Source organism: Pseudonaja textilis, chromosome 5 (genome assembly GCF_049901715.1).
Source record: "Pseudonaja textilis isolate UNSWEBS1 chromosome 5, rPseTex1.2, whole genome shotgun sequence".
NCBI classification, from domain to species: domain Eukaryota; kingdom Metazoa; phylum Chordata; class Lepidosauria; order Squamata; family Elapidae; genus Pseudonaja; species Pseudonaja textilis.
The window spans coordinates 6,537,328-6,565,317 of NC_141994.1; the positions used below are offsets into that span (position 1 = coordinate 6,537,328).

At 36.0% G+C, this 27,990-nt stretch overlaps 1 protein-coding gene across 2 annotated transcripts in view; it reads left to right on the forward strand.

Moving 5' to 3' along the window:
- Positions 1-904: 904 nt before the first annotated feature.
- KCND2 (potassium voltage-gated channel subfamily D member 2) overlaps positions 905-27,990 on the forward strand; it is a 273,250-nt gene continuing 246,164 nt past the window's right edge. The window contains exon 1 of one of the 2 annotated variants that reach the window (XM_026713106.2): positions 905-2,075. In XM_026713106.2, the coding sequence (XP_026568891.1) occupies positions 961-2,075 (1,115 nt within the window). In that variant the 5' untranslated portion in view covers positions 905-960. The remainder of the gene's footprint in view (positions 2,076-27,990) is intronic. The other variant, XM_087934052.1, reaches the window with a different exon arrangement.

A 27,990-nucleotide genomic window follows, 5' to 3' on the forward strand; every position in this document is an offset into this window, starting at 1 on the left:
TTTCTCTAAGGAACCTTGCAGGATTCTTTGTGAGCTGAGCTATTATTTCTCAGCTTGCCTTTTCTTTAGTCAAAAAAAGCTTCCCAGTATCAAGTTGGAGGCTGCTAGTTCTCTGTCCCTCTGCCTTGCTCCTTCAGTACAAGAGCCTGGAAAATAGGAGTGTGTGGTGTGGTGTGAAGTGATGATCATTGGGATAAAGGGAATCAGCTGTAAATTGGAAAAGGGACATCTTCACACCTTTCTCCTTAAAAACTATGGTTTGCAAAGAGATGTAAGTAGATGTCCTAGCAGGTGTTCTTTCTGTAGCACTAGCCTAAGCATTCAAGAAAGAAAGAAAATCCATTTTTTTTTAAATTCTCTCCTCAGTTCCCAAACAACTATTTGCAGCTGATGGTTGTAGTAGACAAATGGGAGAGATGTCAGGATGTCTTTCCTGAGAATCAGAAAAAGACCGGAATATTGCTGAGCTAGGAGTTATCTCTTGGTTTGATAAAATTGCTGACTGATTACCACTCCCTGGATCTGACAGGCTGGCTGATCTGCTTTTGCAGACAGTATATTTTTTGCTGCATTTTTGTGCATGTTCATCTTCCCTGACTTCAGCCTACCTAAGGGAGAAAGGAGGTGCTTCGTGTTGATCAAAAACAAAGAACAGCTTTTCGTGCCCCACAGTTGGTTAACTCCAAATATGTCAAATAAGAGTTAAGCAACGGCCAGAGCCTGTTCTTTGGGAAGGGTTGGAAGGGAAAGAAGATATTATTATTATTATTATTATTATAATAATAATAATAATAATAATAATAATAATAATAATAATATAGGGAAGATTTCTCTGTCATACATATAAAGTGTGGGATAATTTCTTGCTACATTCTGTGTTTTTCCCCCTTTCCCTTCATTTTAGAAGACTGGATTGTTTTCTAAAGAGACCGCCCAGCCATACCACCAGCAGCTTCCACAATGGCAGCAGGAGTAGCAGCGTGGTTGCCTTTTGCCCGAGCAGCAGCAATAGGATGGATGCCAGTGGCCTCCAACCCTATGCCAAATGCACCTCGGCAGGAGAGGAAATGTAGTCAGGATTCTCTGATTGTGCTGAATGTGAGCGGCACCCAGTTCCAGACCTGGCTGGACACCCTCGAACGCTATCCTGATACCCTTCTGGGCAGCTCAGAGAGGGACTTTTTCTACCACCCAGAGACACAGCAATACTTTTTCGACCGGGATCCAGACATCTTCCGACACATCCTCAATTTCTATAGAACAGGGAAGTTACACTATCCCCGTCAAGAATGCATTTCAGCCTATGACGAGGAGCTGGCCTTCTTTGGTATTATCCCTGAAATCATTGGCGATTGCTGCTACGAGGAATACAAGGATCGACGACGGGAAAATGCTGAACGCCTCCAGGACGATGCTGATCAGGATAACGCCAATGAGTGCCATCTTCCTTCCATGACCGCTCGAGAAAGGATGTGGCGGGCCTTTGAGAATCCACATACCAGCACACTGGCCCTGGTTTTTTACTATGTTACTGGCTTTTTCATTGCTGTTTCTGTCATTGCGAATGTGGTGGAGACTGTGCCCTGTGGGATAACTCCGGGTGCCATCAAGGAGTTGTCCTGTGGAGAGCGCTACGACGTGGCTTTCTTCTGCCTAGATACAGCTTGTGTCATGATCTTCACTGTTGAGTATCTCTTGCGCTTGGTGGCTGCTCCAAGCCGCTATAAGTTTGTCCGTAGCGTCATGAGCATCATTGATGTTGTGGCGATTATGCCATATTACATTGGTCTGGTGATGACCAACAATGAGGATGTCAGTGGGGCTTTTGTAACCCTGCGTGTCTTCCGGGTCTTCCGGATCTTTAAATTTTCACGCCACTCACAGGGTCTACGCATCCTTGGCTACACTCTGAAAAGCTGTGCCTCAGAGCTTGGTTTTCTCCTTTTTTCTCTCACTATGGCCATCATAATCTTTGCTACAGTCATGTTCTATGCTGAAAAAGGTTCATCTGCCAGCAAGTTTACCAGTATTCCTGCTGCTTTCTGGTATACCATTGTTACTATGACCACCTTGGGGTAAGTGCGTATGGTTTTATATCTATTTATGTAAAATGTAGACAATTTGCATTGTTATCTGGATTATCTTTGCCTGGTTTTTTTTTTTAAAAGTGATGAAAAATGATGCATAATTGTGCTCAGTTGAGGAAATGCTTATGATCCTTTATGACATGCAGAAGATGCCACTTCACTTTCTCTCATGTAAATAGAAAATATTGAGAGGTACAATTATGAGTTCCCTTAAATTCTAGGTTTGCTGTGAATTTTGTATTTTTTTCTTTTACCTATTCAGATATTCCCGTTGAAGTTTGTACGCAAGTTTATCCTCCTATTTTTCCTTTATGGTTTGATGTAATGATGGTTGAGTTTTAGGCAAAAGGTAACAATTCTGTTTTCCTATTATCCTTGATTGGTATGATAAGGAACTTTATAATAGTTTATGTACTCATAGCAAAAATGTAAATAACCTTTCACCTCAGAAGAATTATAGTCAAATAATATAAAAACTAACACAACGCTTCTAAGTTTGCCTTTTAAAATATATGTTAAAGTTGTCAATATAGCTGATTTTGAAATGTTGCATTAAGCATCTAAAACTTATATTTAGTTTTTCATTCTAGAAGCTAACTTTTGGAAATCATGATGAATTCACCAACAGGGCGTTATAGGTTATTTCATGATTTCTTGCAATGTAGCATTTTATATAAATATCTTTTTTGAAGAAGCACTATGATGTGAACTAAGTTTTTTAAAAAGTTTTAATGGGAAATTGTTCAGCCTATGCTTATCCTTAAAAATCAGAGTTTAATCCTCAAAATGACTGATACCCCAAAAATGCATCTCACAGTATTATCTGGATATGACATATAGAGGTAAGTTAATTTGAAGGAGTTTATTTGTAATTTTATTCCAAATTAGTTGAGCAATGATTTATTGGGAAAGGATTAATTTCTTTTTTTAAAATGCCCATTATTACCATAATGTCTTGCAAATTTATCTGTTATAAGTTCCACAATAACTTTCCCATCTTATTAACCTTCAGACATTTTGAACTGCCCTAACCCCTATTTCTCATCATAGGGCATGGAGGTTAAGGGAGAAAGGGAAAAGATTAAAGTTGGAGGTATCTTGCGATCAACTCATATTTTATCTCAAAAACATTCGTTTGTTCTTAAATAACAAATACTGAGCACCAAAAACAAACAAACAAACAACAAAAAATATTAAGCACTGAAGATATGCATTATTTCTGGATCAAGTTTAGCATTTCACTAAGGAGAGTGAAATAGATTTATATGAATGAGTATTGCTATAAACTTCAGTGACATTTCAGAAATAGGACAGACTGAAAGACTTAATCCTCATTGTGTTCTGTAAAACTTTAAGCGTGTAATTTAAGCACGATCACTGAGATCAATGGCAGCAGAAACCACTTAACTCTGCCTTGGGGATGGATATAAATAAGATTGCAATTGTGATTATGATGATAGAATTATCTCTTTGAAATGAATCAATCTTTAATAAAGCTACTATGGGTTACTGTACAACTATAATTAACACTTTAATTAAAAAAGGGCATTGCTATGTTTGTGTGTGTGTTGGGAAGAGGGAGAGGAAAAGTAAGTATTTAGGCTTTTTTTTCTATTCAATAGTTTATTTTCCTGAAAGTGTTCCTTCCACTTGTTTGCAAATTCAAGCAGACTTCTGGAGTTTCACAAGGAAAACAAAATATTATGACAAACCATAATTTTACCAGTTGAATTAAAAAAAAAAAACTTTATTAGACTGGGTCAGATAAAGGACATACATAAAATATACCAGACTGAAATTTGAAATGACAGAGACCAGATTGTATCAGTGTAATTTCTGGTTGGAAACCAGAGACATTTAGGTTGTGATTCAGTTAAATGTTAATGGCAGCGGTAAAAGAAAAAAATAGTCAAAACTTAATTGTGTGGCTCTAATATTTATCATACTGCGTCAAAAAGAAAGGCCTAACCACCAGCAATTTTTAATCTTTCATTCATAGTTTGAATGTTTTATACTGCATCAGGATACATTTAAATTAAATGTCAGATGCACTGTCTATTGGTCTTGTCCATGGTACTGAAATGCATATTTGGTTTTTATTTCATTGGCTTGAATTGTTTTATTTTCTGCAGGCTGACTTTTGTTTTTATTGATAGTGGACTAAGATGATTAAACTTTCTGTGAAGTAGATTTTTTGATAGATATACTAAACAAGAGTATAAACTTTGCTTTTAGTTCTTAGGAAGGCAAGCTGTGTGGTATTGTTTGGCAAATATTCTTACTTACATTCTGCAGGATATCTTAAAACTTACTTATTACTTTTATAAAATAACATTTTGTACATTTTAAAATAAATAGGATAATTTTGTATAACTGTGTGCGTGAGTGTGTGTGTGTGTAGGTATATATAAGGGGTCATCAAAGTAATAAATATTACACTGTAATAAATACTTTTCAATAATCACTTTATCTCCCAAATCCTAAAATTAACTAAATAAATATAAAATAAACAGTTTGTTTACCTCAGTTGTTTTTCCTGTCTAAATCAATGACCAAAAACATATATCTTAAGAATAATTTGAAATATATATACTGTAGGTAGGTGTTGGAAGTGTGTATCCATGTGAGTGTATACTTCAGTGTATGTTCTGCTGGTACAATGATAGAAAAAAATGAAAGAAGTAGGAGTGAGAAACAAGGTTGATAACATAAGTAATGTGTGCTATATTCCTTAATCATACATTAAGTAAAATTTACTAATACTGGTTTAAAGCTTTAAAAAAGACTTCTAATATATTTCTGTAGAACAGAATGCTTTAATAATGAATAAAATTAAATAAACATCCTGCGTTTAGTAACTAATTAAGAAATACTTTACAATCTTACAGAATCACATGCAGCTTGATGGCATGTTAACTATATTTTATGTAAATTGCAGAGAACAGCTAAAATCCTTACTAACCACACTCCTATAGTAAACTTAATGAACAGCAGTCTTACTCATTAAATTAATAAACATATGTACGAGCAAAGATATTTCTCAATATTGCATAAGGCTATGAAATTAAGAAGTTTTCATAAGTTGCAAACTTTAGAGATGCTGTTCTTTATAGAAACTACTTACAAGGGAAATAGTTCTTTAAGCTATGTCTGAAAAGAAAAATAATAGGCATCCTTTTAGACTTGCATAGAAATAAACCTGAAACAAAATTATGTATCAATAGTTTCAACCTTGGAATGTCTGTTTCCACTGTTCACTACTTTGATAAATCACATTTGGAATACTAACTTGTGCAATAAAGGAAGCAGTGATATTTTGCTAAAACAAGATAAAACACAAGAATTCATATTTTAATTGGTATATTATTGTATACTTCATTTATTTCTATTCATTTTTCCACTAAATGTAGATAGGTAAAGTTGTACTGTGTTTCATGTTTCCCATATTGCAAACAATCCATCATGATGCATACTACTATTACAAATTTATTACTGTCCTATCACTATACAGGTAGTCCTCAACTTATAAGTATTTGTTTAAAGTTACAAGCACTGAAAAAACTGACCTGATAATTTTTCACACTTATGACTGTTGCAGTACCTCCATGGTCACGTGATCAAAATTTGAATGCTTGGCAACTACTTCATATTTATGATGGTTGCAATGTCCTTGGATCATGTGATTATTTTTTATGACCTTCTGAGAAGCCAGTCAATTCATTTAACAGCCATGTTAATAATTTAACAACTGCAGCAATGCACTTAACAATGGTGGCTAGAAATTTCTTAAAATGAGGCAAAATTCACTTAACACTTAGCAGCAGACATATTTTGCTCAGTTGTGGTCATAAATTGAGGATTGCCTTTACTGTAGCTGCAGAGCTTTTGTATGGTAAAGAATATATTAAGAGGAAGGGTATTAATTTATAAAAGCAGGAAATAGAATACATTAGCACATTGATCTCATTCACACTCTTCTGGTTGTAATTAATAAAAACTGTAAAAATGCACCTTTGTAATTTTTTAACATCTAACCAAACTGTTAATGAAACATTTGTAACAAACTTTCCTGTAAATTAAAGGAATATATTGTGCAATAACCAACGATATGTGGTTTACATTGTAACTCCAATATGCAGTTTTTCCTTAATGATTTACCTTGGTTCTTTTTATGTCTCTTCTAGTATTTTACCATGATGGAATTTAAGTTTTGTGCAGAGATATATTCTATCACAGACTAAGTGGTGATGCCAAGCATTAAGCATTTCATATTTTACAACAAATGGTTTGTTTCGTTTAAAATGTACAGTTCTGTTTTTAGTTCTGAGTAGTTTCAAAACATTGATGCATAATAAAAATATTAAAATCTATCTAAGCTACCTAAAGAACTCTCAAATCCAAAGTAGAAGTATTTAAGCACATATTATATTATATCCCCAAAATAGAATTAGCTTGGATATTATTTTATGCCTGTTGAGTCTGCGGAGGAATTGGTATGTGGGCAAACAATTTTGGGGCAAAATTACAAGGCTTTATTCATCATTGTAAACACTCTGAATAGGGTCCAAAAAATAACTGGTAACCACCACAGCTATTTTATGGAAGAGGTGACATCCTTGGAAGCACCAATTATCATTTATACCTTGCTTCTGAATTGTCTTCATGATTCTCTCTGCAAAAAAAAAAAAAATGCATTGAAGCAATTTAGCTTTAAAGTATGCATCACAAAGTCTTTCTCTTTCAGGATTCAATGTATTTGATTTAGTAGCTGAAGTTAATAAGAGGTCCTTTTTATCACTGCTGTAATGTGATTTTTCACTATCAGTACCAGATTGAAGAAAAATTTCCACCTTTGAACCTGAATCTTAAAAACTGCAATCTGATCAAGATAAGGCAGATATGCTAAAGTTTGAAATCTTTGTCCTAAAATCACATTGATGAGGAACAAACCTCTATTTCCTTTTAACTACACCAATAATGTTAATGAATAGACAATGTTCTGTTCGCTTCTATTAATGCTTATATGTGATAATCTACGGCAAGAACCTAGTTGCATACGTAGTTACTCTATGTGAGGTGGAATTCAGGTACTACAGAGTTCTAGCCCATATGGATGTATATACAAAGCTCTACTGCAGTCATCTTGTAAATGCAAAGCCTCTAAACTGAGGCTACAAGTATTAACTCTGATCCCTTGTGTTTTATACGATTTCTCAGTAAAGAACGGGTATGTTTTATAACACTTTATTGAATTCATATTACAACTGAACTTCAGTGGCCTGTTCCTGATTAAGGAAAAATGAAATACATTCTCACTGAAATATCTTAATAAGTACATCTGTACAAATGTCTACCGATTTTGTAGAATCTGTAGCTGAAAATAAACAGGGAATTAAAATATACTAATCTCCTTTAGCTTACAGCCATTATTTTTATTGTTTGTAGCTCCTAGACCAGCACAACTGAATTTGCTCTTTTACAGGGCAGGGTACAAGAGGGCATTACAAGAAGTTATAACTTAAGTATCAGTGATGAACAAATAGAAGAGAGAAGCAGAAGAGTGAAGGAAAATGAGAAAGATGTAAAGTAGATGAGAGCTCAGTGGGAGCAAATGCAGCTGTGTGGATTCATACTCAATTGGGACAAGAAGCAAAAAGCCTTTGAAGGCAAGGTAGATTAAGATGATAGCTTGGAAAGCAGAAACAAAGACATTTTTTAGTAGAGGGAGAGAGAACAGAGAGTGAGTAGAAATATTCATAAACAAAAGTGGGGTAGAAAATACGAATAGTCAGATCACTGGCCTCAGACTCACCTCTCCATTTCAATCAATAATAATGTATTCAGTCAATGAACAGCAAACTAAAAAGAACAAAAACAAAGTGAAGCAAATACATTTAATAATATGTTAGCAATTAGCAAAATAAATCATATGGTAGAACATTCATTCCTATTGTATATTATTAGGATGTAAGAGACATTGTTACTCAGATGATAAACCTAAAATGCTAATAGATATAAGATTAAAATAAAAAAGTTATATTCCCTAACAATTTATTCTTTGAGATGTATAATTACTGGTATAACTTTAGCCAATGTATCTTATTTTCATAACAGCAATACAAAATGTGACTACTGCACATGTAATGAATAGTATTAAATTCTGAAGGAAAAGGTTCGTATAAAATTTATCTGGCCTCCTAAGGAAATTATCTACAAGGAACAGAATGTACATTGAGTCATGTCTCTATAATATGTGTGAGATGGTTTTGATTTCCTCATCACCACATGGGCAAATATGGGCAAATATATTCAGCCACAGAGATTTTACTGCACCTGCCTTTAAGAAGTGCAAATAAGGTTAAATATAAAGAATGTGATTTTCAGCTTAAGGAAAGTTGCCGTATCTCAGGTGCCCCTGTTTATACAAATTCTATCACGTTCAGGGAGCATTGACCTCCATATCCCTTAGTCGTTCAATAATTAATTGCTTAGCTTGCTCACAGCCTACTGATATTAAGAGTAGTGAAGAGATCCCAGCTTATACTCTACCACCTGTTTCCAAGATGAAAATTATCTGTTAAAACTAGAGGAGTCAGACCAGCTGGGAAGAATTGCATTTTGACCTAGTAAGTTATCACCATCTTCCACATCCTAACCTGAATAAGTGGCATTCCTGTATCAAGAATTAACAGAGCATTTGATATTCCATCAGGTGCTGTTAGAATTGATTGCTGGAATTTTGTTTGCACTTCTATCTGCCACTCCTTTTTCAGTCAGAATCCTATTTGTGTCCCATAAAGGATTTCAGATAATATTTTGGCTTCCAAATGTTTTAAAGCAATGAGAATCCTCCCCGGTTTTCATTGGACTCACTGACTCTGTCTAGGCTTGTCATTGTCTTTCAACTGAACCTAACTCATCATAAAATAAAATGAGGGGTAACCACCATGAGTTATGCCTTAAGCTTCCAAAAAGGAAAAGCTGGAGTTAAATGAAAGTAATATAAAAGCACAGTTGGAAACCATAAGATTTTGATTCTGTGCAAAGATATGGAGAGCCAAAAGTTACAGCCAATGATATAGTAAAAGATAAGACCAGGGATCATTGTGACAATAGAATGAAACAGAACTGTGGTTTAGATTATGTTGTAGTGAAGATAGTAGACTGGTAACGAGTTTAGCTATTTATCAGCCTGAATCAGCATTGTAGATCTTAATGCATAAACTTTAGTAAAGTGAATATCACCATTTTGGGAGTAAATGGTTGAGATTATGTTGATGATTACAGTGACTAATACTTCAGAGGTCAAACACACAACCAAAATATATTGTTGTGATGGATGAGGAGGTAGATCCCCAGGAGGAAGGAGTTAATTCCAGAGAAGTAAGAGTAAAGGTAGTTCTTGACTTATGACCTCAATTGAGCTCAAAATTTCTGTTGTTAAGTGAGACATTTGTTAAGTGATTTTTTACCTGTGTTATTACCTTACTTGCCAAGTTGTTAAGTGAATCTCTGCAGTTGATAAGTTAGTGAACCAGTTGTTAAGTGAATGTTGCTTCTGCATTGACTTTGCTTGTCAAAAGATTGCAAAAGGTAATCAAATGACCTTGGGATACAGCAATGGTCATGAGTATGAACCAGTGGCCCACCATCTGAATTTTGATCACTTGATCATGGGGATGCTATAAAGGTGTTAACTGTGACTTATCATCACTCACCTTTTTCAATGCCATTGTAATTTTGAACTATCACTAAATAAACTGTGGTAAGTCAAAGACTATCCGTATTAGAAAGAATGCAGAAGGCATTCTTTGAATTTTTCCCTACCTTGTTAAATAAAATATTTTCACATTATTTCCTGACTAAAAATAACTTTTATATTCACTTAATGTGAAATAATTACAATCAGCATTCAGTTATTTTTAAACAAATATTAATTTTCAGAAACAAAATTTGGACCAAACTCCATTGCTCCCAGCTTGTTTTATTTAAAACTTCAATTCTGATAAAGCACAGGTGTCAAACTCGATCACCTCACGTGACATCATGTAACATATCATGACTTCGTTTGCCTTTGTGGAGCTGGGTGGGCGTGGCCTTCATGTGATGCATCTGGCCTGCAGGCTGCCAGTTTGACACCCCTGTGATAAAGCAAAAAGCTCCATAGATATGTTGTGGCCTGCCAGCTGCCAACAGAGCTAGTGGCAGAATTGGACAATGAGGAGGTTGGGGAGGAACTTGGGCCAGTTCTGGAATCTGGAGAAGGCTCTGATGGATGCTCTGTGTTGGACGCAGAGATAGAACCAGGGCTGTCCGACATTTCCCAGCCACTGGAGACATAGCTGCCTTTGGAGGTTGATATGAGTGAGGAGGAAGAATGGCTGGGGCCTGTTCCAGATGCATGTATGTGCAGAGCTGTTAGGAGAGGGAAACAATGGAGGTCATGGAGTCGACTCGGGAAGTGAAGCACACATGGACGCTAAATGGCCCCTCTCTGTCTGGGGAATAAAAGAAGGAAAGGGGCTTGGTTGTCATAGTTTGTCTTTCTGAAGATTATGCTCACTGTGTTCCATGCCACAGAGACTGCTTGCCAGAACTTAATTTGCAGCCTTTCAGTTGGGAGCTCACAGCCTTGCAATTATCGCAAGGAAAGGTCTGTTCCTGATGTTAACTCTTTGAAGGATTATTGGCTGGACTTTTCAATGGGTGAATGCAATTAATTCATAAAAAGGTGACAAGGTGTCTGTTTCTTGCTTCTGCTAAGTCTGGATCAGAACAATGTATAGTTCTGACTACCATGTGGATTGAAGTTCAGGTATGGATATGCAGTTGAATGCAGAAGTCTACTATCTTGGAAAATCAGAGAGGTGGCATGACATATTTCAGTCACTGTCATAAAAATATTAGCACTGTTTTTCTCTTCCAGATATTTCCCTGTTCGGATAGAAAATATTTCTTGCAAACGAATAGAGACAAGATGTGGAAATAACTAGATGTATGATTGATATGTTTTGTTCCATGAGTTCTTCAGTCAAACAGGTATCCATAAAAAGTATTAATATTTCACCCAGACTATGTAGTTTTGGTCAAAGCACAGGCTTACACACCTGAAACTATTGGACTTACGTGCATCAGAGATATGTTTGTTTAAAGCTGTTTGATTCTATACAGTTAATTATGACAAAATCATTAAAAAATATGTATTCAAATAGGTCTGGTAGTGTAACTGAAATATAGATGTATATTAAACCTCTGCCAATAATTTCAGCTTTAAACAAGGACAAGCCCCAATCTTGTATATTTGCTAGATTTTTCTGCGAATATTCTAAATCTGTAATGTGATTCTACCATACATGGCCGACATGAACAGATATTGCTGAGCTTCATACTGTAGGACTTTGCATTCTGAGATATTGTTAAAGTATTTTTATTAACACATTAAATATTGGTTCATTCGTTGCATGTCCTACACTGGAACTTGTTCTATACTGCAGATTATAGTTAATGAAGTGTGACATCTAGCTATAATTTTAAACATATTCATTACAGCTGCTATAAACATAATACTGAAACATCGCTACCTCCCTCTACTGGTATAATTATTAACATTTTCAAAAATATTCTAAAACTCAAAATATAAAACCTGCAACAATTATTGAAGCAAAAATGATAAAATTTAAGATGAAATAATCAAATAGTATTTGATGAATATTATTTAGTTTTCACAAGTTCTCTTTAGCCTTATCTGAATCTGACAAAAAAAAGCTTCCATGTGCATATTTTTATACGAACCTTTTCTCATGCATACAGGCATGTGTGTGAATATATGTGTATGGAAATGTGTGTGTGTTTGTGCTGTTGAACATTTGCATTTTAAAAATGGGTACTGTTTGGTATGAACATGTGTTTTGTGTCCTCATAAATATTTAGCAAGTGAGTATAAGTTAATTTTTCTAATTTTTCAAATGGATCTAATATTTACTATCTGTAGCTAAAACTACAGAATGTTTATATTTCAGTTTTGCTTAGTTCCAATTTTAAGGAGGCATGTATAACATATTTTTGCACTCTATGCATAGCCTCACAAAGTTTCAAACTGTTTTATTTCTGAACAATATCTGGAAAAAATTGTAAACATCTCAGCATGTAAAAGTGTGTATGCTATTCACCAACACAAGATTATGTAAAGATGTTGCATAGTTACACTTGTATTACTTTACTAACTGGTGATACCAGAGCAATTTTTTTTGTTTTGTTTTTAAAGAACAGCTAGGGGAAGGAGATTTTTGAAATTTAGAATGTTGGGGGGAAATGGTTCTCTGCTGTGCTTTAAATCAAAAATCCACAGTGCAATTATAATAAGGTGATATTTATACACTTACATTCAGCCAATCTAGAGAAGAAAAGAGAATAGTTATACTCAGAACACTATGCACTATGTGACAAGTATTATTAACAGGTAGGCTTTTGATACCATGTTGTATTAGGAGAAAGTAAACAAGATCTTTTATCTTAAACTCAATACAAAATAGTTAGAATGAGAATTGACATCGTGATAGCTTCTAAAAGTGGTGGCAAGTTCAAGAAATAATCTTGCAAAGATTTGGGTGCTGTATTTTGTGAATGTAAAAGTGGTGTGATTATATATATTTATAGATAGATAGATAGATAGATAGATAGATAGATAGATAGATAGATAGATAGATAGACAGACATAGACATAGACATATAGATACAGATACATACACACACACACACACACACACACACACGTGTGTGTGTGTGTATCTATCTATCTATCTATCTATCTATCTATCTATCTCCTTGACAAATGTCTATGGATATAAGAATGTGCCATAGATTCCTGGTGGCGAACCTATGGCATGTGTGCCGGAACTGGCACGCAGAGCCATTACTGCCAGCACGTGAGCACTCACCCAGAAAAGGTCTACTGCGCATGCATGCACACGCTGACTACCCAACAGCTGATTGTCAGGTATCTGGCGCGCATGTGTGGGGGCACGGCACCACGCAGGAGACACTCGCACATGCGTAAAAGCACGCGGGGCACGTGGGAGGGTCACACGCATAAGTGCACAACGTGGGTCACACGAGTTGCACATGCATACGCAGGAGGCATGGGGGACCCCACACGTATTGCCTTCTGGGTAATGGCACACGACCATGAGCAGGCAAGCATGCACGCAATTATCAGCACAGAAGTCCAAAAAGGTTAGCAACCACTGCTCTATAGTTTCTGAGCAGATGGTAGAATATTTGTAAAGACAAGAGAACAGAAGAATTAAGTGGCATGGTATCAGTGGTGGGATTCAAATTTTTTACTAGTAAAAATTTATTAGTATTCTGCCAAGGCCCCAAGAGGCATATACTGTACATAATACCATTATGTTTAATAATTATAGTAACACGTACCACAATATGACATAAAAGCATTTTGTTCACAGAAAACAGGTTAAAAAACAGAAGTAATTATAAAGGGTGCTAATCATTCCTGTGATTATTTTCCAAAATGGAATAGGTATTTTAGATCTTGTTGAGAATAAATTAATTAGAGAGGCAGGTTGTTAGTATATAAGTTATACAACTGATTGCTTTAAAAATGCATAATATAATATTAATGCTTTCACCATTCATTTGATTCATTATGTTAATATGATTTCTGAAAGGGGACAGCCAGTAATTTAGACTTATGATCTAAAACATCAGCACACAATTTGCAAAATCAATGGATTTTATTTATTTTTTCCTTGCACACTGCTACTTAGACTAACAAAGAATTAAAATAATTTATAACAGGCTGGCATTCATTAGAAACATCACTTTGGGTGAACTTCCAAAGAAATTGCTTTTGGGAATGGATTCATTATTATTTCATTCCAAAGGTCAAAATAGTAAAATGTTCGAATTAATTATCCTATTTATAATAATGCAGTCATATTTGTCTCTTAGAATTCTTTTTCTATTAATAAATCATATTATGCAAATATAACTTTAATTAAGAGCAATTAAAGTGTCCCTAATAGTTTTGGAAGCTTTCCCCAGAATAATTATTGCTGAACCGTCAATCTGGAGAGGCTAGAAGAGCGGATGGACTTGCCTAACAGAGAGAGAGGTGGAAATGAATAATTGAGGTAGGAGAACAAACAGTGGAACAAGACACCAGAAAGAAAAGGATAAAATAAATGAACAAGAAAACAATTGTTTAGCAAACCAAATATCCAGAAAAAGCCAATAAAGAATAACTATGTCTCAAAATCGTTAGATCTTGCTACAGGAATACCACAGCACAGTAGTTTCTTTTCTTTTTCCTTTCCTTTTTGTCTTGCACAACACTTGCTCCATTTACGATAAGATTAGCCAGGGAAAGAAAGATACCCTCTTGCACAAGGCAACAAAGGAATGTGTAGTAAGGATTTTCACTTATTTCCTTTATTCACAGTTAGAAGCACTGTAGTGTCATATTGGAATAGACTAAGATGAAATGTAAACTCTCCCTGTAACTAACATACTTAATGTGGAGCTATGTGATCAGTTAAAGTGAAACAAATTAGGGGAAATAAATTAGGGGTAATAAATAAAAAACACAAATGTTTTATTTTGTATTCCAGAAATTCTCTTCAAATAGATCAGCTAATTTAATTGCTTAATTTGATTCTTAAGAGTGAAAAGTGGACTTTGGGGAAGTTTTTAGTCAATGAAAGATATTTAGTACACCATCTGGTTCTTTTTTCATTAAAGCCTAATGAAGTGGACAAAACACTTGCACAAGTCTTGTTCTTGAACTTGCTTGTGATGCCTACCATGTAATACCATGTTTACTGAGGTTTCTGTGCTGGTCTATATCAAGAGAACCAGTTGGTCTAATGGTTAAGGCACCGGGCTTGAAACATCAAGCAGGAGAGATCTTTTTCCCTAAACAGTAAAAATGGCAATATCTGAGAAAAATGTGTGAAGCCAGAATTAACCCATATCATGGTGGATTTAGTTCAGCATTATTTACAACTGGCAAAATCTTACAAATTAGGCAATGCCACCTGGAAGAAACAACTAAGACAAAATAATAAACAAATCAGTATTACAAAAGGAGAAAGTATAAGGAAGAAACTCAAAATTATTGTGCCATGCGCCTGCTTGATATGAAAAGGCACTAATATTTGTTTATTGTACCCCAAAATATTAAATACAGATAGTCCTCTGTTCTATATTAACATACTCCAAACATTGAATCCTGATTGGTCCACACGGACCGCAACCCGATTGGTCAACTGAATGGCGTGCTAAGAATCAACCGCGATTGGCTGAGCCGATTGCGGGAGATTCAAAGCCCTGTCATTGGCTGCCGAGCCGCGAGCAATCCCTATATGAAGGGCTGCCGCGGCTCCAAAATCTTGTACAGGTCTGAATATTAAAATAAAGAGCTGAATGTACACTTGGTCTCGCGTCTCTGTGGGAACCGATCTACCCGATCCAACACCTCATTCAGTGATCACAATTGGGACTGACAATTCAATCATTAAATAAATAGTCGCTAAGTGAAACTGCAACTGTGCTTAAGGTCTTACTTCAGCTTTTCCTTGTTTTATAGACATGTGAAGGTACTAAAGGATTGGTCATAAAGTTCCTCTTTTATCACTGTTTGTCAATCCTGAAGCTGGCCTGGCTGAAGCCATCTTGGATCTTCAGTACTGCCACACTGGAGCTGAGGGGTAGGGAGGTGGAATTAGATATAGCTGGAGTTGTGCAGTCAAAATATAAGTACTTTGTCAGGACGTTCTCACACCTGGTGAGAAGGAAGAGTGATGTCACCCGACCATCAGACAGCCATGTGACTGATTGTTTGGAGTTGAGGAGAAAACTTTCACTTTTAATGAGGTGAAAATCAAGGGACCCCTAAAAGTTGGTTTTTACCAGATATGTGCCAATATGATATTTCCAATAAAGCTATTTTTTGAGGAATCTATCTGCCTCAGAGTTTTTGCAGCAATGGATCTATTACTTGGAACCCTGACATTGTCATAATTGGAAAACAAGGACTATCAATAGCATTTTTAAAATGTCTGTGCTGTTTATTGACCTCCTGACATAAAAAAGCCCTCATCCTTTAAATAACATCTATATTCGATGATGCTTTCTGAATTTATGTTTATTGACAAACTGGGTAAAAAGGAAATGGGGCATGGAATGGATTGTTCTGTAAATTCAAAGAAAGCATAGTGGAAAAAGTGAGAAAAAAAATGAATAAAATGAAGCTTGTAAAAGGACCAGTTGGGCAGCCTGAGAAACGGATTGCAAGTGGCCTTTAAAAGAAGAGAAAGTTTGAACCTTCAGGCATGCATATATACACACACACATACATACATACAGGCAAATTCTTAGTCCATTGAAAGCTGCTTTTGTAACTAGGTTGCTTGTAGCTTAATAATGTAGCTTGTTTACTGTAGCCAAGTTCTTGAATTCCTAAGAGTACTAAGTTTTGAATAAAATGAGAGCAATCACTGACATATTTGGGGAATTAATTCTTCTGCAGGAAGATATTGATTTTGTTCATTTTTATTACTATATTTTATTTCCTTACAGGTCTAAATAATATGATTCTGTGCTGTGGTTCTTATGTTAAAAAATAGGGAGATGCTTGTGCATTCCAAAAGAAGAAAGAAGAACACATTGGTTTGAATAAAAAGAGTTTCCAAAAACGAAAGCTTCTTTGTTTATTTCTTTGCTTGCTTGCTTGTTTACTTATATAACTGTCGACACTGCAATCACAACTCTGGACAGCTCACAAGACAATAAATTTACAAAAAAAAAAAAACCTTAAAAATTTTCAATAAAAACTCATGGTCCTCTGAGGCAATGCTCTCCCATACATCAATTTACCAAATTGTTGGGCTTCAACCTCATCCTTCTCCAATGCTTATGAGAAAAATTGGTTAATCAAGGCCTTCCAGAAGGTAAGGAGGGTGGGAACCTGCCAGATCTCTGGGGGAAGTGTCATAAGGGTTGAGAAAATGTAACTAAATTGGTTTAGAACATCCTTTCATTAATTCACTACCGGATCTAAATTATAAGCAATCTGAAAAGTACAGTCATTCATAGATACTGGTGTAAAACCTAACTCCTGAGAATGGAGAAGGAAGCTTGACCCAAATGTGTTTCCTGCCTGTGTATTGATGAAGCCACAAGGTGACTCCTAGTGGCTTACAACATTAAAAACAATAAAACCATAAATATTTCTAATAACGGTAAAAATACAGATTGTAATTAAATTAAAAGATGGGAAGGGATCGAGCAGAAGTGCAGGGGGAAAGATATAGGCGGTTAGGAGAGTCAAAGCCAGCCTCACTCTGGATGGCAAGATGATCCAAAGGGCAGGAGGCACAGCAGAAAAGGGTTTTCTCTTGGACCCTGCCACTGGAACCCTGCACACAACAGTATATCATTAAAATCATTTTGTTTTTATTAAGCCTTTCTCTCTTTCTCCTTCCTCCCCTCACTCTTTGGAAAGGCCGTTTGTTTTTCATCTGAAATCTTGCTTAAATAAAACAGCATCTGCGGAGGAGGAGACATAGTTTAAATAATAGTGCCGCGATGCCAGTAAATTTCAGAGAACACAACTGCGTGCATAAGCCCAAACACCTCTATTTGCATTTGAGGGAGAACATCTTTAGTAGTAGGATATTTTCTTATGAATCTATTATTAATAATACAAGATGCCCATAATGTATTAAGTAAGCAAACTAAAGTATATTTATCTGGGGAAATGGAGCGAGAAGTGAGTGATATTTCAGCTAGCCAGAATATGAAAGGGAATCAGTCTAATCTAGAACACTGCAGTGCTGTTCTGAACACCCTTCACAAAACTAAACTAAAACTAACTAAAACTAAACTATTCTGAGCATTACAATCTCTTCACAATCTCTAGTTTCAAAGGCCTTCCCTTCCCTTACTATTTATTAAACTTCATAACACTTTTTGTGGAGTTACATTGGATTTCTCCCTGCCACATCAGTATAACTATTTTGTCTTGATGTTTTAGTAATTGCACAGAACTTTAGTTCTTTTTTAGGAACGGCCACTCGTCTTCAGTTCATTTTTTTCCCATTAGCTTTACTGCTATGGAATGCTGCATACTACTGAGCAGAGTTTATTAAGATCAAGTCTCTTGAAATTAAAGAATTTCAAGGTGTGCATTTGACTGCATTCACCTATAGTTTGGTTGAACTATGTAAGGTGGGAGAAGTGGTGTTCGGGCCACTGTGCAAACAATGAACAGGTGTCTTCTTACCTAAGGGCTGGACAAAGATGTTGCTAGGTAGCTTCTCAAATCATAGACATTAATCATTGCTCTGAATAGAAAATACTGTCTCTGATGTGAAATCTGATTGTGTCATTGTCATTTTCACCCAATTGGTCCTTCCAATTCTTCAGTTAGGTTTTTACTACTGATTGATATTAGGTCAAGAATTTCAGTTCTCTGTTCACATTTTTAACCAGATTTGTAACCCTTTTATAATCCTAGCCAATATGGCAAGTTGAGAGGTAAAATGGAAGTTTAATTCAACAATGTCATAGATCAGGGGTGTCAAACTTGTGTCATCACAGCAGCGTCATATGATGTATTGGGACTTTTTTCCCTTTGCTAAACCGGGCGGGGCGCATGACGCATCTGGCCCTTGGGCTGCGAGTTTGACAGCCCTGTCATAGACTTTTCATCATATTGGGAAATGAATGCTGCTAGTTTTATGATAGGTACCATATTTATACAAAGGCAAAATCATGCCCACCTGCTGAGGGCAGGTGGGGAGGGAAGAGAAATATCGCATCTATCCATAAATTACAGGCTATTCAGGATCAACAAAACTCTTTCTTGTCCCTAAATATAGTATTTGTCAATTCTGTTATAAATTTTTTTAGATCATTTTATGTAATTCATGTCACAAAAAATGAAATCACTCTTCAATACTGAGTTCGAAGGATTAGGTGCTGTGCACGCATCTGGAGCTAGAGACCATAAAAAGTATTTAGGCTATCTCATTAACAAATTGTGATTTTGCAATATGGGCAGATTTACTTATTTATTAAAGAGATAATAGGAAATAACCCATTTCTTTCCAAAGTCATAAATAATATGTCAGGAGGATATTAAGTTCACTGAAATGTGACAGAAAAGCTAAAAATTTATAGAGTTTAGTATTTTATGATGCCTGTTCTATTTTAACAGCTACAAACAAATATATTTTCACCTACTCCCATTCCTCAAGACAACTACAGGGAGCTGAAGGACATCAATAATTAATAATCACGAGGACTTCATATTTTTCCAGTATCATAGGTGTAATAATAATGGTTGCGGGAATATGGACATATTAGTGCTATTGAGCTTATGTCTTACTTTTTATTTTTTAGTTGCAAAGAACATCTGAATTACCATTCTGAAGCAGTGGTCTAGTCTGATAGGTGCTTCTTTTGTCTGTGTACTGCTTAGTTAAGAAGATTTGGATTTTCAACAGTATTGTAAGCAGAGGGGATCAATCTCCAGGGAATCTTTTAATAGGCCTAGATTACTTCTGATACTATGCAGCAAATTCTGGTGATGTAATCTGCTGTCAGAATTCAGCTTAAAATTATTTTAATTTTTTCTTAGCAATCATAAATTAGCTGGAATTTTTTTCAGGATTTTTTAAAAAGTTCTCTTCACAGTTTATTTCATTGCATTGCACACTTTTGTCCACTGCTTGAATGTATTATAGGGAAACCAAATGCAATTGATTGTTCACCACCTGCAGGATATTATGCACCCTTATTTTACAGCAGAAGTGGATGTATTGAGGGCCATTTCTCATAGAGCATACTAAAGAGCATTGTGTTTTGGCCATCCACTGAAGTTAATCAGTCTTTTCTTTTTTTCTTCAGATTGCAGGCTTTGAGTAAGCATGACCTAAAATCAGAGATAACCAAGGTTAATGGTATAACTACCATCTGTCTGTCTGTCTGCCTGTCTAGCTAGCTAGCTATTTCAGCCTTTTGAAGTAGGCCAGGCCAGGAAACAAAGACAAGGAGTTATAGAACTCTACTTTATTTGAGACACTGTAAACTATAATGATAGAATATTGAAAGACTGAATTTTTCTCCTTCTGACATCAATCTACTATTGAACAAACTTTCAAATTCTTTATCACCCTCTACACTTCTCTATACCCAATAATGTTGGACATTCACTACAGATTAGCAACCCAAACAAGTCAAATATTACAGAAACACACTTTACTAAAAAGGAACAACATAACAGAATGTAGTGTTTCATTCATAAATCTCTTTTTGTCTACAGCCATATACTGTATTCCCTACTGAGACATTGGAACAATTGCGCCATTTGCATTAAACTTCTCTCGGACTCTTTATCTAGACTCTGGGACATGGCGAGGCAGCCTAGCTGGTTGTTGTCATTGCCATGTCATGGCCCTTGTCTACTCGACCTTTGCTGTCCAACCTCAGCCTCCAGTTCCCGCTGCATAATGGGATGAGTCTTCCACCTGTCACTATACCTCTAATGGCCCCATTGAAAGGGAAAGGCAGGGAGTCCTCGTCCCCAAGAGGCAGCCAGGATCCTTTCCCTGCCCTGCCCTGCCCTGCCCAAACCTAGCCTTGGAGCGGCCTTCTGCCAGAGTCAGGATGCCATTTGAGGCTCGTCCTCCAATCTCACCTTCCATCCCTTGGTCCATTGAGGATCTGTCCACAAAGTAACTGGACACATTCCAAGTGTCCTGGTGCTTGAAATCATTCTAGTGTCTCCCAAATCCCATCAGCCAGTCCACCTCCGAAGGAGCTGTTTAAGTGAGGGGTTGAAGAGCAAGAGGCTGAATCCCCCCCAGCAGGTTCTGGACTCTGACAGTGCTTATAGGTGTCACCCTTCTTGGGCTGGCCAGACCAGAAAAATCAAATTCCCAGAAGTCTAAAACCTACTTTTATTAAGATTGGCTGCAACAAAGAAAATTTTTCAAATCTGATTGTGCTGAATGGCCACCTTATCCTCCTGTGAATCAGGGAGGCAGCTGCTTGAGCCACTTCCAAATTTTCTCTTGTAGTTCTGGCTTGAAAAATCCCGTAGCTCCTTTCTCCACTATCAATCAAGCTGGCCATGCCCACCCTGCCACGTCCACCCAGCCATGCCATGCCCATCTGGCTCTTTGAGGGCAACCATAATGCCAACGCAACCCTCCATGGAATTGAGTTTGACACTCCTCATTTACATCCTTCTATCATACATTCCACTCATGAGTTTCATCCCACCAAGTTTCAATAATAGCCACTATATCATATCTAGCTTCATGTACTAATACTTCAAGTACACCCTGTTTGTTCCCTAAACTTTGAGTGTTAGTGTATAGGCATTTGAGTCATTTATGGGTCTTGTGTATATATCTCCTACTTTGTAACTGAGATTTCAATCCTTTCCATCACTCTCTATATCATGTTTTTCTTTTTTTATTTCTTTACTCCAAACCTCCTTACGTGATTGGTTAACTAGTAGTTTTTTTGCTTGGAATTAGGTGTTATGGTCCACCGGCAGCCTGCAGAGCTGGCAGCAGAGTCGGACAGTGGGGAGGAATGTGGGCCAGTACTGGAGTCTAAGGAGGGCTCAGATGATGGTCCTGCATTCAACACAGAGATGGGGTCAGGGCCATCTGAGAGTTATGTGCTGACTCCGGAGCCTCCAGAATCTGACATCAGCAAAGCAGAGGAACAGGGGGAGCCTGTTCCCAGTGCACGCTTGCGCAGAGCTGTCAGAAGGCAAGAACAGTTAAGACAAAAGGGTGACTCAGGAGTAAGGCTTGTAGATGATTGGCCCCTCCCATAAGACAAAAAGGAGGAGCAAAGGGACATGAGCCTTTGCAGGAAGCAACTTTGTTTGTTCTGATCGGTTTAAACTCTGAAGCTCCGTGTTGACTTTGTGCTCCATTTGGCCTTGTACAGCTAATTGGCAATTTAGTCATTGGCAGCATTTCAAGGAAGATAAAGGTGGATGCTTATCAGCCTTATCCAAAAAAAGGCTGTGGCAGACTTCTGTTGGACTATTCACAAACTATTTGGGACACATTATGGCTGTGAATGAATATAATTCACAGCTGTTTAAATAAAAATAGGGTTTTAGGGACTAGGTGTGTGATTGTTACTGTCTCAGGAACCCTTGGTCAGAACATTAGGTTCTAAAGGTTGTGAAGATAACCCTCCTCTCCTCTCAATTTTAGTTTAAAGCCCTTTTGATAAGATGTTATTTTATTTAGGATTGATTAGATCAAAAGAGAAAATGAAGTCTAAAAACACAATTGATCTTCCATTTAGGATGTACATTTTTTTTAATTTTTTAATTTTTCAAAAACTCTGCATGTTCCTTGATTTAATAATTTATTAAGTATATATTTGCTAGAATAATAGGTTGGGAAAAATTCATTAACTGGAATTTTATTTGATTAATAATTTATACAGGAAAATAAATAATTGAACAATGGGATTTCTGATTAAGTATATGTAGAACTTAGTTGTAAATTGAGGGCATCATTTTGAAAATGAGAGGTGGTAGAAATCTCCTATAGAATAGCATTTGAGGCAGCTTCTCTAATATTTGTGATTTTCAGCCCAGTTTCTATATATGCAGCTAATCTTCGACTTACAACGGTTTATTTAGTAATTATCAAAGTCGACCATTTTTCACACTGTCAACTGTTGCAGCATCTCTGTGGTTCACATAATCAAACTTTGGATGCTTGGCAACTAACATTTATGATAGCTGCAATGTCCCAGGGTCATGCAACAGCAACAGAAACTTTGCCCTCAATTGTGGTCATAAGTTGAGGACTACCTGTATGTGTGTGTGTGTGTGTGTGTGTGTGTGTGTGTGTATGTTAGTTACATTGTGTGTCTGTGCATGTGAACATATAGGGCTCGCGTAAAGCCATATAAAAATTGTAGGTCTGAATATCAAAATATATACAAACATACATAATATATAAACTTAAATACAATAGGTGAAAGTACAAACTAAATATAAATTACGATGAATTCTATTTATAACTCAGTGATGCTATTCAATGAAAAAATGAGAAAGGACATTAAAAATATATTTTGTTGTATAACTGTATACATCAGAGCACAGCAATTTTTATCTGTAATGAATTATTTTAGTTTGGAATAGTGAGTTCTGTATGTGCATAATACAGGTTACTAAAATGAACCAAGAAACCGAGAAGAGAGCTGAATAAAAAATTCTACGCTGAATCAGAGTTAATTCTAGAAGAGAGCAGTGCATTCCCTAGCTATGATTAGATCTGGCAGTTATATTATCGTTAATAATTTGCTTTCTAAGACAGATGTGAAAGTTGTTTTTTGGTTGGCTGAATGAATTACACCATCCAAGTGAGAATCTGTATCAAACAGTGCCTTTCTTTTGCCCATTGTGTGGGTCTATGACTCAAAAAGCCAAGATGAAAAGTCACACTATAGGTTTAAGTGTTTAAATATATGGATCAGCTATCTTCCAAAATACAGTAGGAAACATCTTATCAGGCAGAATGAGACGACTTCTTCCAAAGTGAAAATTCAGTACGGTACTGCTGTACCATGTTATTATGTATCATCAAGTCATTGTCAACATCGATGCTGGTGACAACATAGATTGTCTGCATGGCAACCTGTCCTTAACCTGATATTTCAAAACTTTCAGCCATCCACTGTTGCTGTTGTAACCAATTCTATCTACTTTCCCAGCATTAGAGACTTAGCATTAAATAATGTGTTTGAAGTAGGATAATTTGAGTCTGATGATTTGTACCTCTAACGAGACCTCTGGATTGATTTGTTCAGTGATCCATTTGTTTGTTTTCTAGGCTACCTGTAGTATTCCCAAGAGTTTTCTCCAACACTAAAGTTTACAAACATCAATACTTTTATATGTTATTTCAAATAACTGTTAGTTATACAAGCTAAAATTAGAAGGAAACATTAAGCAAAATTGAGACTGCAACAAATGAACCTTGATTGCTTTTTCTTTTTCCCTTCATAACATACAACATAGAATTAATTAATTCTTGTGTCCATTTTTACCAGTGCAACCATCCTGTTAGTGGAACAGGAATAGAGAAATTGAAAACGTTGTGGTATCAAGATATGAGACAACTTATAACAGGACTGTTAAACTCCTGGATGCGTCACATACTGGCTGTGCCCACACCTGGTTTAGCAAAAGGGGAAGAGGTCTCAATATGTCATGTGACATTGCGATGACAATGTGAGTTTAACACTCCTGACTTAAAAGATCAAATAGGTACTGCCATTTTAAATTTTAATTTTTAATGGCAGCAGGTCATTGGTTTTCATGCTTATCAGCAATGCATTTTAGCCATATTATTTGAAAAAAAATTAGAAGAAACTTTTTCCTTTCTTGTAAAGGGACCTGTAAAAAGAAAAGGAACTTGAAGATAGTACAGTACAGGAATTCTTGTTTAATGGACACATATTTGAGCAAATGTTTGCAGGCATAACAATGATTAAAAGTAATCCTACAACCAATCCTTGCATTTACAACTTTTGTAGGTCTGAAAAGCAAAGGAAAGCAGAAGTAACACCATAACCAAGTCATACTTTCACATAATGATTGCTTAACAACCAAATTGCCAGCCCCAATTGTGATTGATAAACATAGGAAGTTTAGTGCAGAGGAAAGATTCACCTTCCTGCTTAGTGTGGATTTTATATATTATTATTTATTAAATTTTTATGCTGTCCATCTCCCTTACAAGGTGACTGAGCAGCTTTTCTGTGAAAGAAGAAGGAAGCTTAAAATTCTCTCTGCGTAAAAGAATGTGTTATTTCAAGGAGACAAAGTATTGACTTTCAAGAGGAAAAAACAGAATTAAGACTTTTACTTTAAACATATTTCCAGCAACAGACGTAATGCGTGATCTTACAACTTGATGTTGGCAGCGTGGTCACACTGCATTTCGAAATGTAGTCACACTGCATTTTAATATACATAGAATTGAATGTAACACACATTCATACAGACAAAAGAAGCAAAAACATTTGGACTACCAAAACCCGGACAACTTGGAATATGATTCACATAGAATATAAAAATTCTATTATCCTGTAAGGAAGGCAATACAAATTTAGATAACAATTTGTATGGTAATTGTGATTCTTTTTTTTTTTTAACAGAAAAGAGGATAAAATTTGATAACATGTGCAACAAAAGAGATATCCACTGCGAGATTTCTTGATGGATTTACACAAATATATACAACAATTGTCCAGTTTTTAATCCCATTGATGTCACTGGCAATATGTAGCAGAAGCAACATTTGTTTCTATGCCTGATCTGCTTAAAAAAATATTATAAGGATTGTTGCAGACAGCAGCATCCTTTGCTATGGAAATTGATTTCAGGAAATAGACATTTTGATTGCTGTGCATATACTCACCAGAATGTTTTTCATTCTTTCTTGCAACTGCTACTACCAATATATATATTGTTATATATAATCATGTATTTAGTATAGATTGATGTCTTTCACACATATACATGCACATAGCCATACAGAAAAAAACATCTTAGTAACTTAGGGAAAATATTTTTCTCTAACTATAGTTAGTTGATTGATATAGAATGGATATTTATATCAAACATTTACCAAATAATTAGCAGAGAAAGCTGATATATTTTATTTCTCTTCTACAGTGATGGAAATTAAGACACCCACTCTATATAAACAAACTCATTGATCAAGGTATTTAGAATTCCACGGATCATTTCATATATTAAGATAGCAAATAATTCCTACATATCCCAGACCCAAGCACTGAGATGAGGGTGATGATGATGATAAATACCATAAATTAATGAAAGAAATTAAATAAAAATAGTATATTGTATGTCTGTGAAACAAAGAGATATAAGAATTTCATGTGGAATACAGGTGACGATGAAGGTTTATTATGAATAAATTGTGAATAAAAGATCCAAAATGTGGACATAGATTGGTGTCAGCAAAGTTGTTTGTAGATGCTTAAGTAAGTAGGAATACATTAGGAATCAATCAGTTTTGAAGGTTATGACCCAGTGATTGGAAGACTTAGGGATAAATTGGGGAAATTGGGGAATATTCTGAATAAAACATTTTTATAGAGGTGAAAAGGTGTCCTGTTGCTTTTAATGACATAAATAAGTTACTATTAGGGACGTAAATGGGAACCTCAAAAGTAACTGGGCTATTCAAAGGGCCACTCAGCTGTTTAGTGAATAATTGCATTTAAAATATCTGTTTGCAGAAGTGTGAAACATTTAGACTGGAGGATGAAAGCACTTTGGATATGAAATGGGTGTACTTATTTGTATCGGTCCGAGGTTTCTTTAAAAAGCCATGTCTTTCCTGGTCTTGTTTAGTAACCACATGGACCCAGGAATATAAGGGTGCTCATTAAGGGGATGAGGATAAAAGGAGAAGAATATGCCAGGAAATAGAGGAATTTGCATACCTTTGATAAAATGATTATGGTAGACAGCAAATTGGAGAAATGTTTGATGTAGTCAAACCTCAACAAAACAAAACAAAACAGTTCTTTTGCAGGGGTGTCAAACTGGAGGCCAGCCAGTAGGCTGGATGCATCTCGTGCAGGCCACGCCCACCCCAGCTCTGCGAAGGGAAAAATGTTGTGATATGTCACGTGACGGCAACGTGACACCGCGAGTTTGGCACCCGTGCTTCATCAGAATTCTTTGTTGATTTGGCATACTGTATAGATTTCTGCAAGCAAGCAAGCGTGCGCATTATATCTGGTGTTGATCAGCTTCTGGGTCAAGTTGATGATTACCTTTAAAGTTTTAAAGTTCAGTACTGGGATACACCAGAAAAGTCGTTACCATAATTGGATTGAACTATCTACTCTGGTCTTCTTGTAGGTCTCATACCTCATAAGGTATGTGGGGTTTGGAGCTGGTGACTAAATTTCTCATTAGTTTTCTCCATTTTATGGAATAGCTTCTGTACAGTGAATTAAATTAAACTTATCTAACATTTCACCCAATTTGCCCATCCAGATCTATAGCACACTGAATGTGTATCCTACATTCAGTGTGCTATAGATCTGGATGGGCAAACTGTAGCCCAGGGCAACTGTGATGGAGCTCCTATACTTTTCTGTTTTTAGCATTTTTAAAATAAAATAACTCTAGATGGTTGTGCTGTGTTAGACTATTGATGGTGATTTTATCTGATCAATATAATCAGGATTATAAATGATAGCGTCTGTTAGGAATATAAGTCACCTAACAGGTATTTGGGTTAGAAATATATAAACCAGGATAAACATTTTAGTACTATGTCTTTAAGAGATTGCAAAAACTGCAATTGGGTGTGGTTTTTTCAAACGGCCATAAGATGGAGCCAGAAACCTGGATTTTTTTAGTCTTAGTCTCAGAAGAGAGTGTGTCTGAGTGAGTATCTCTGTTTCCTTCTGTTGGAAAGTATTGCCATTGCTCCATATCTTCTAATTGACTGATATTACTGGATTTAATGTAAGTCTATTACTAAACTGTTTTTGACACTGGACTTTGATATTTGGATTATCCCTGGATTGAAAAACTGACTGATTTACCTGTGAATGATTTTGGATTGCTAATTTTGGACTTTGCTTAAACCTTTCTAGAAGTAAAAACCTACATTTACTGTACAGTGTTTCTGTGTATCGTGTGTGTATTATTCAAACACTACTTTCAAATACGTCTCCCTGTATGCGTTCATTCTCCTAACGGGGAATTACCTCAACAGCACCAAATATATAAAATTACATGTTACAGAACACTCAAACAATTCACATCATAGTCTAAAAC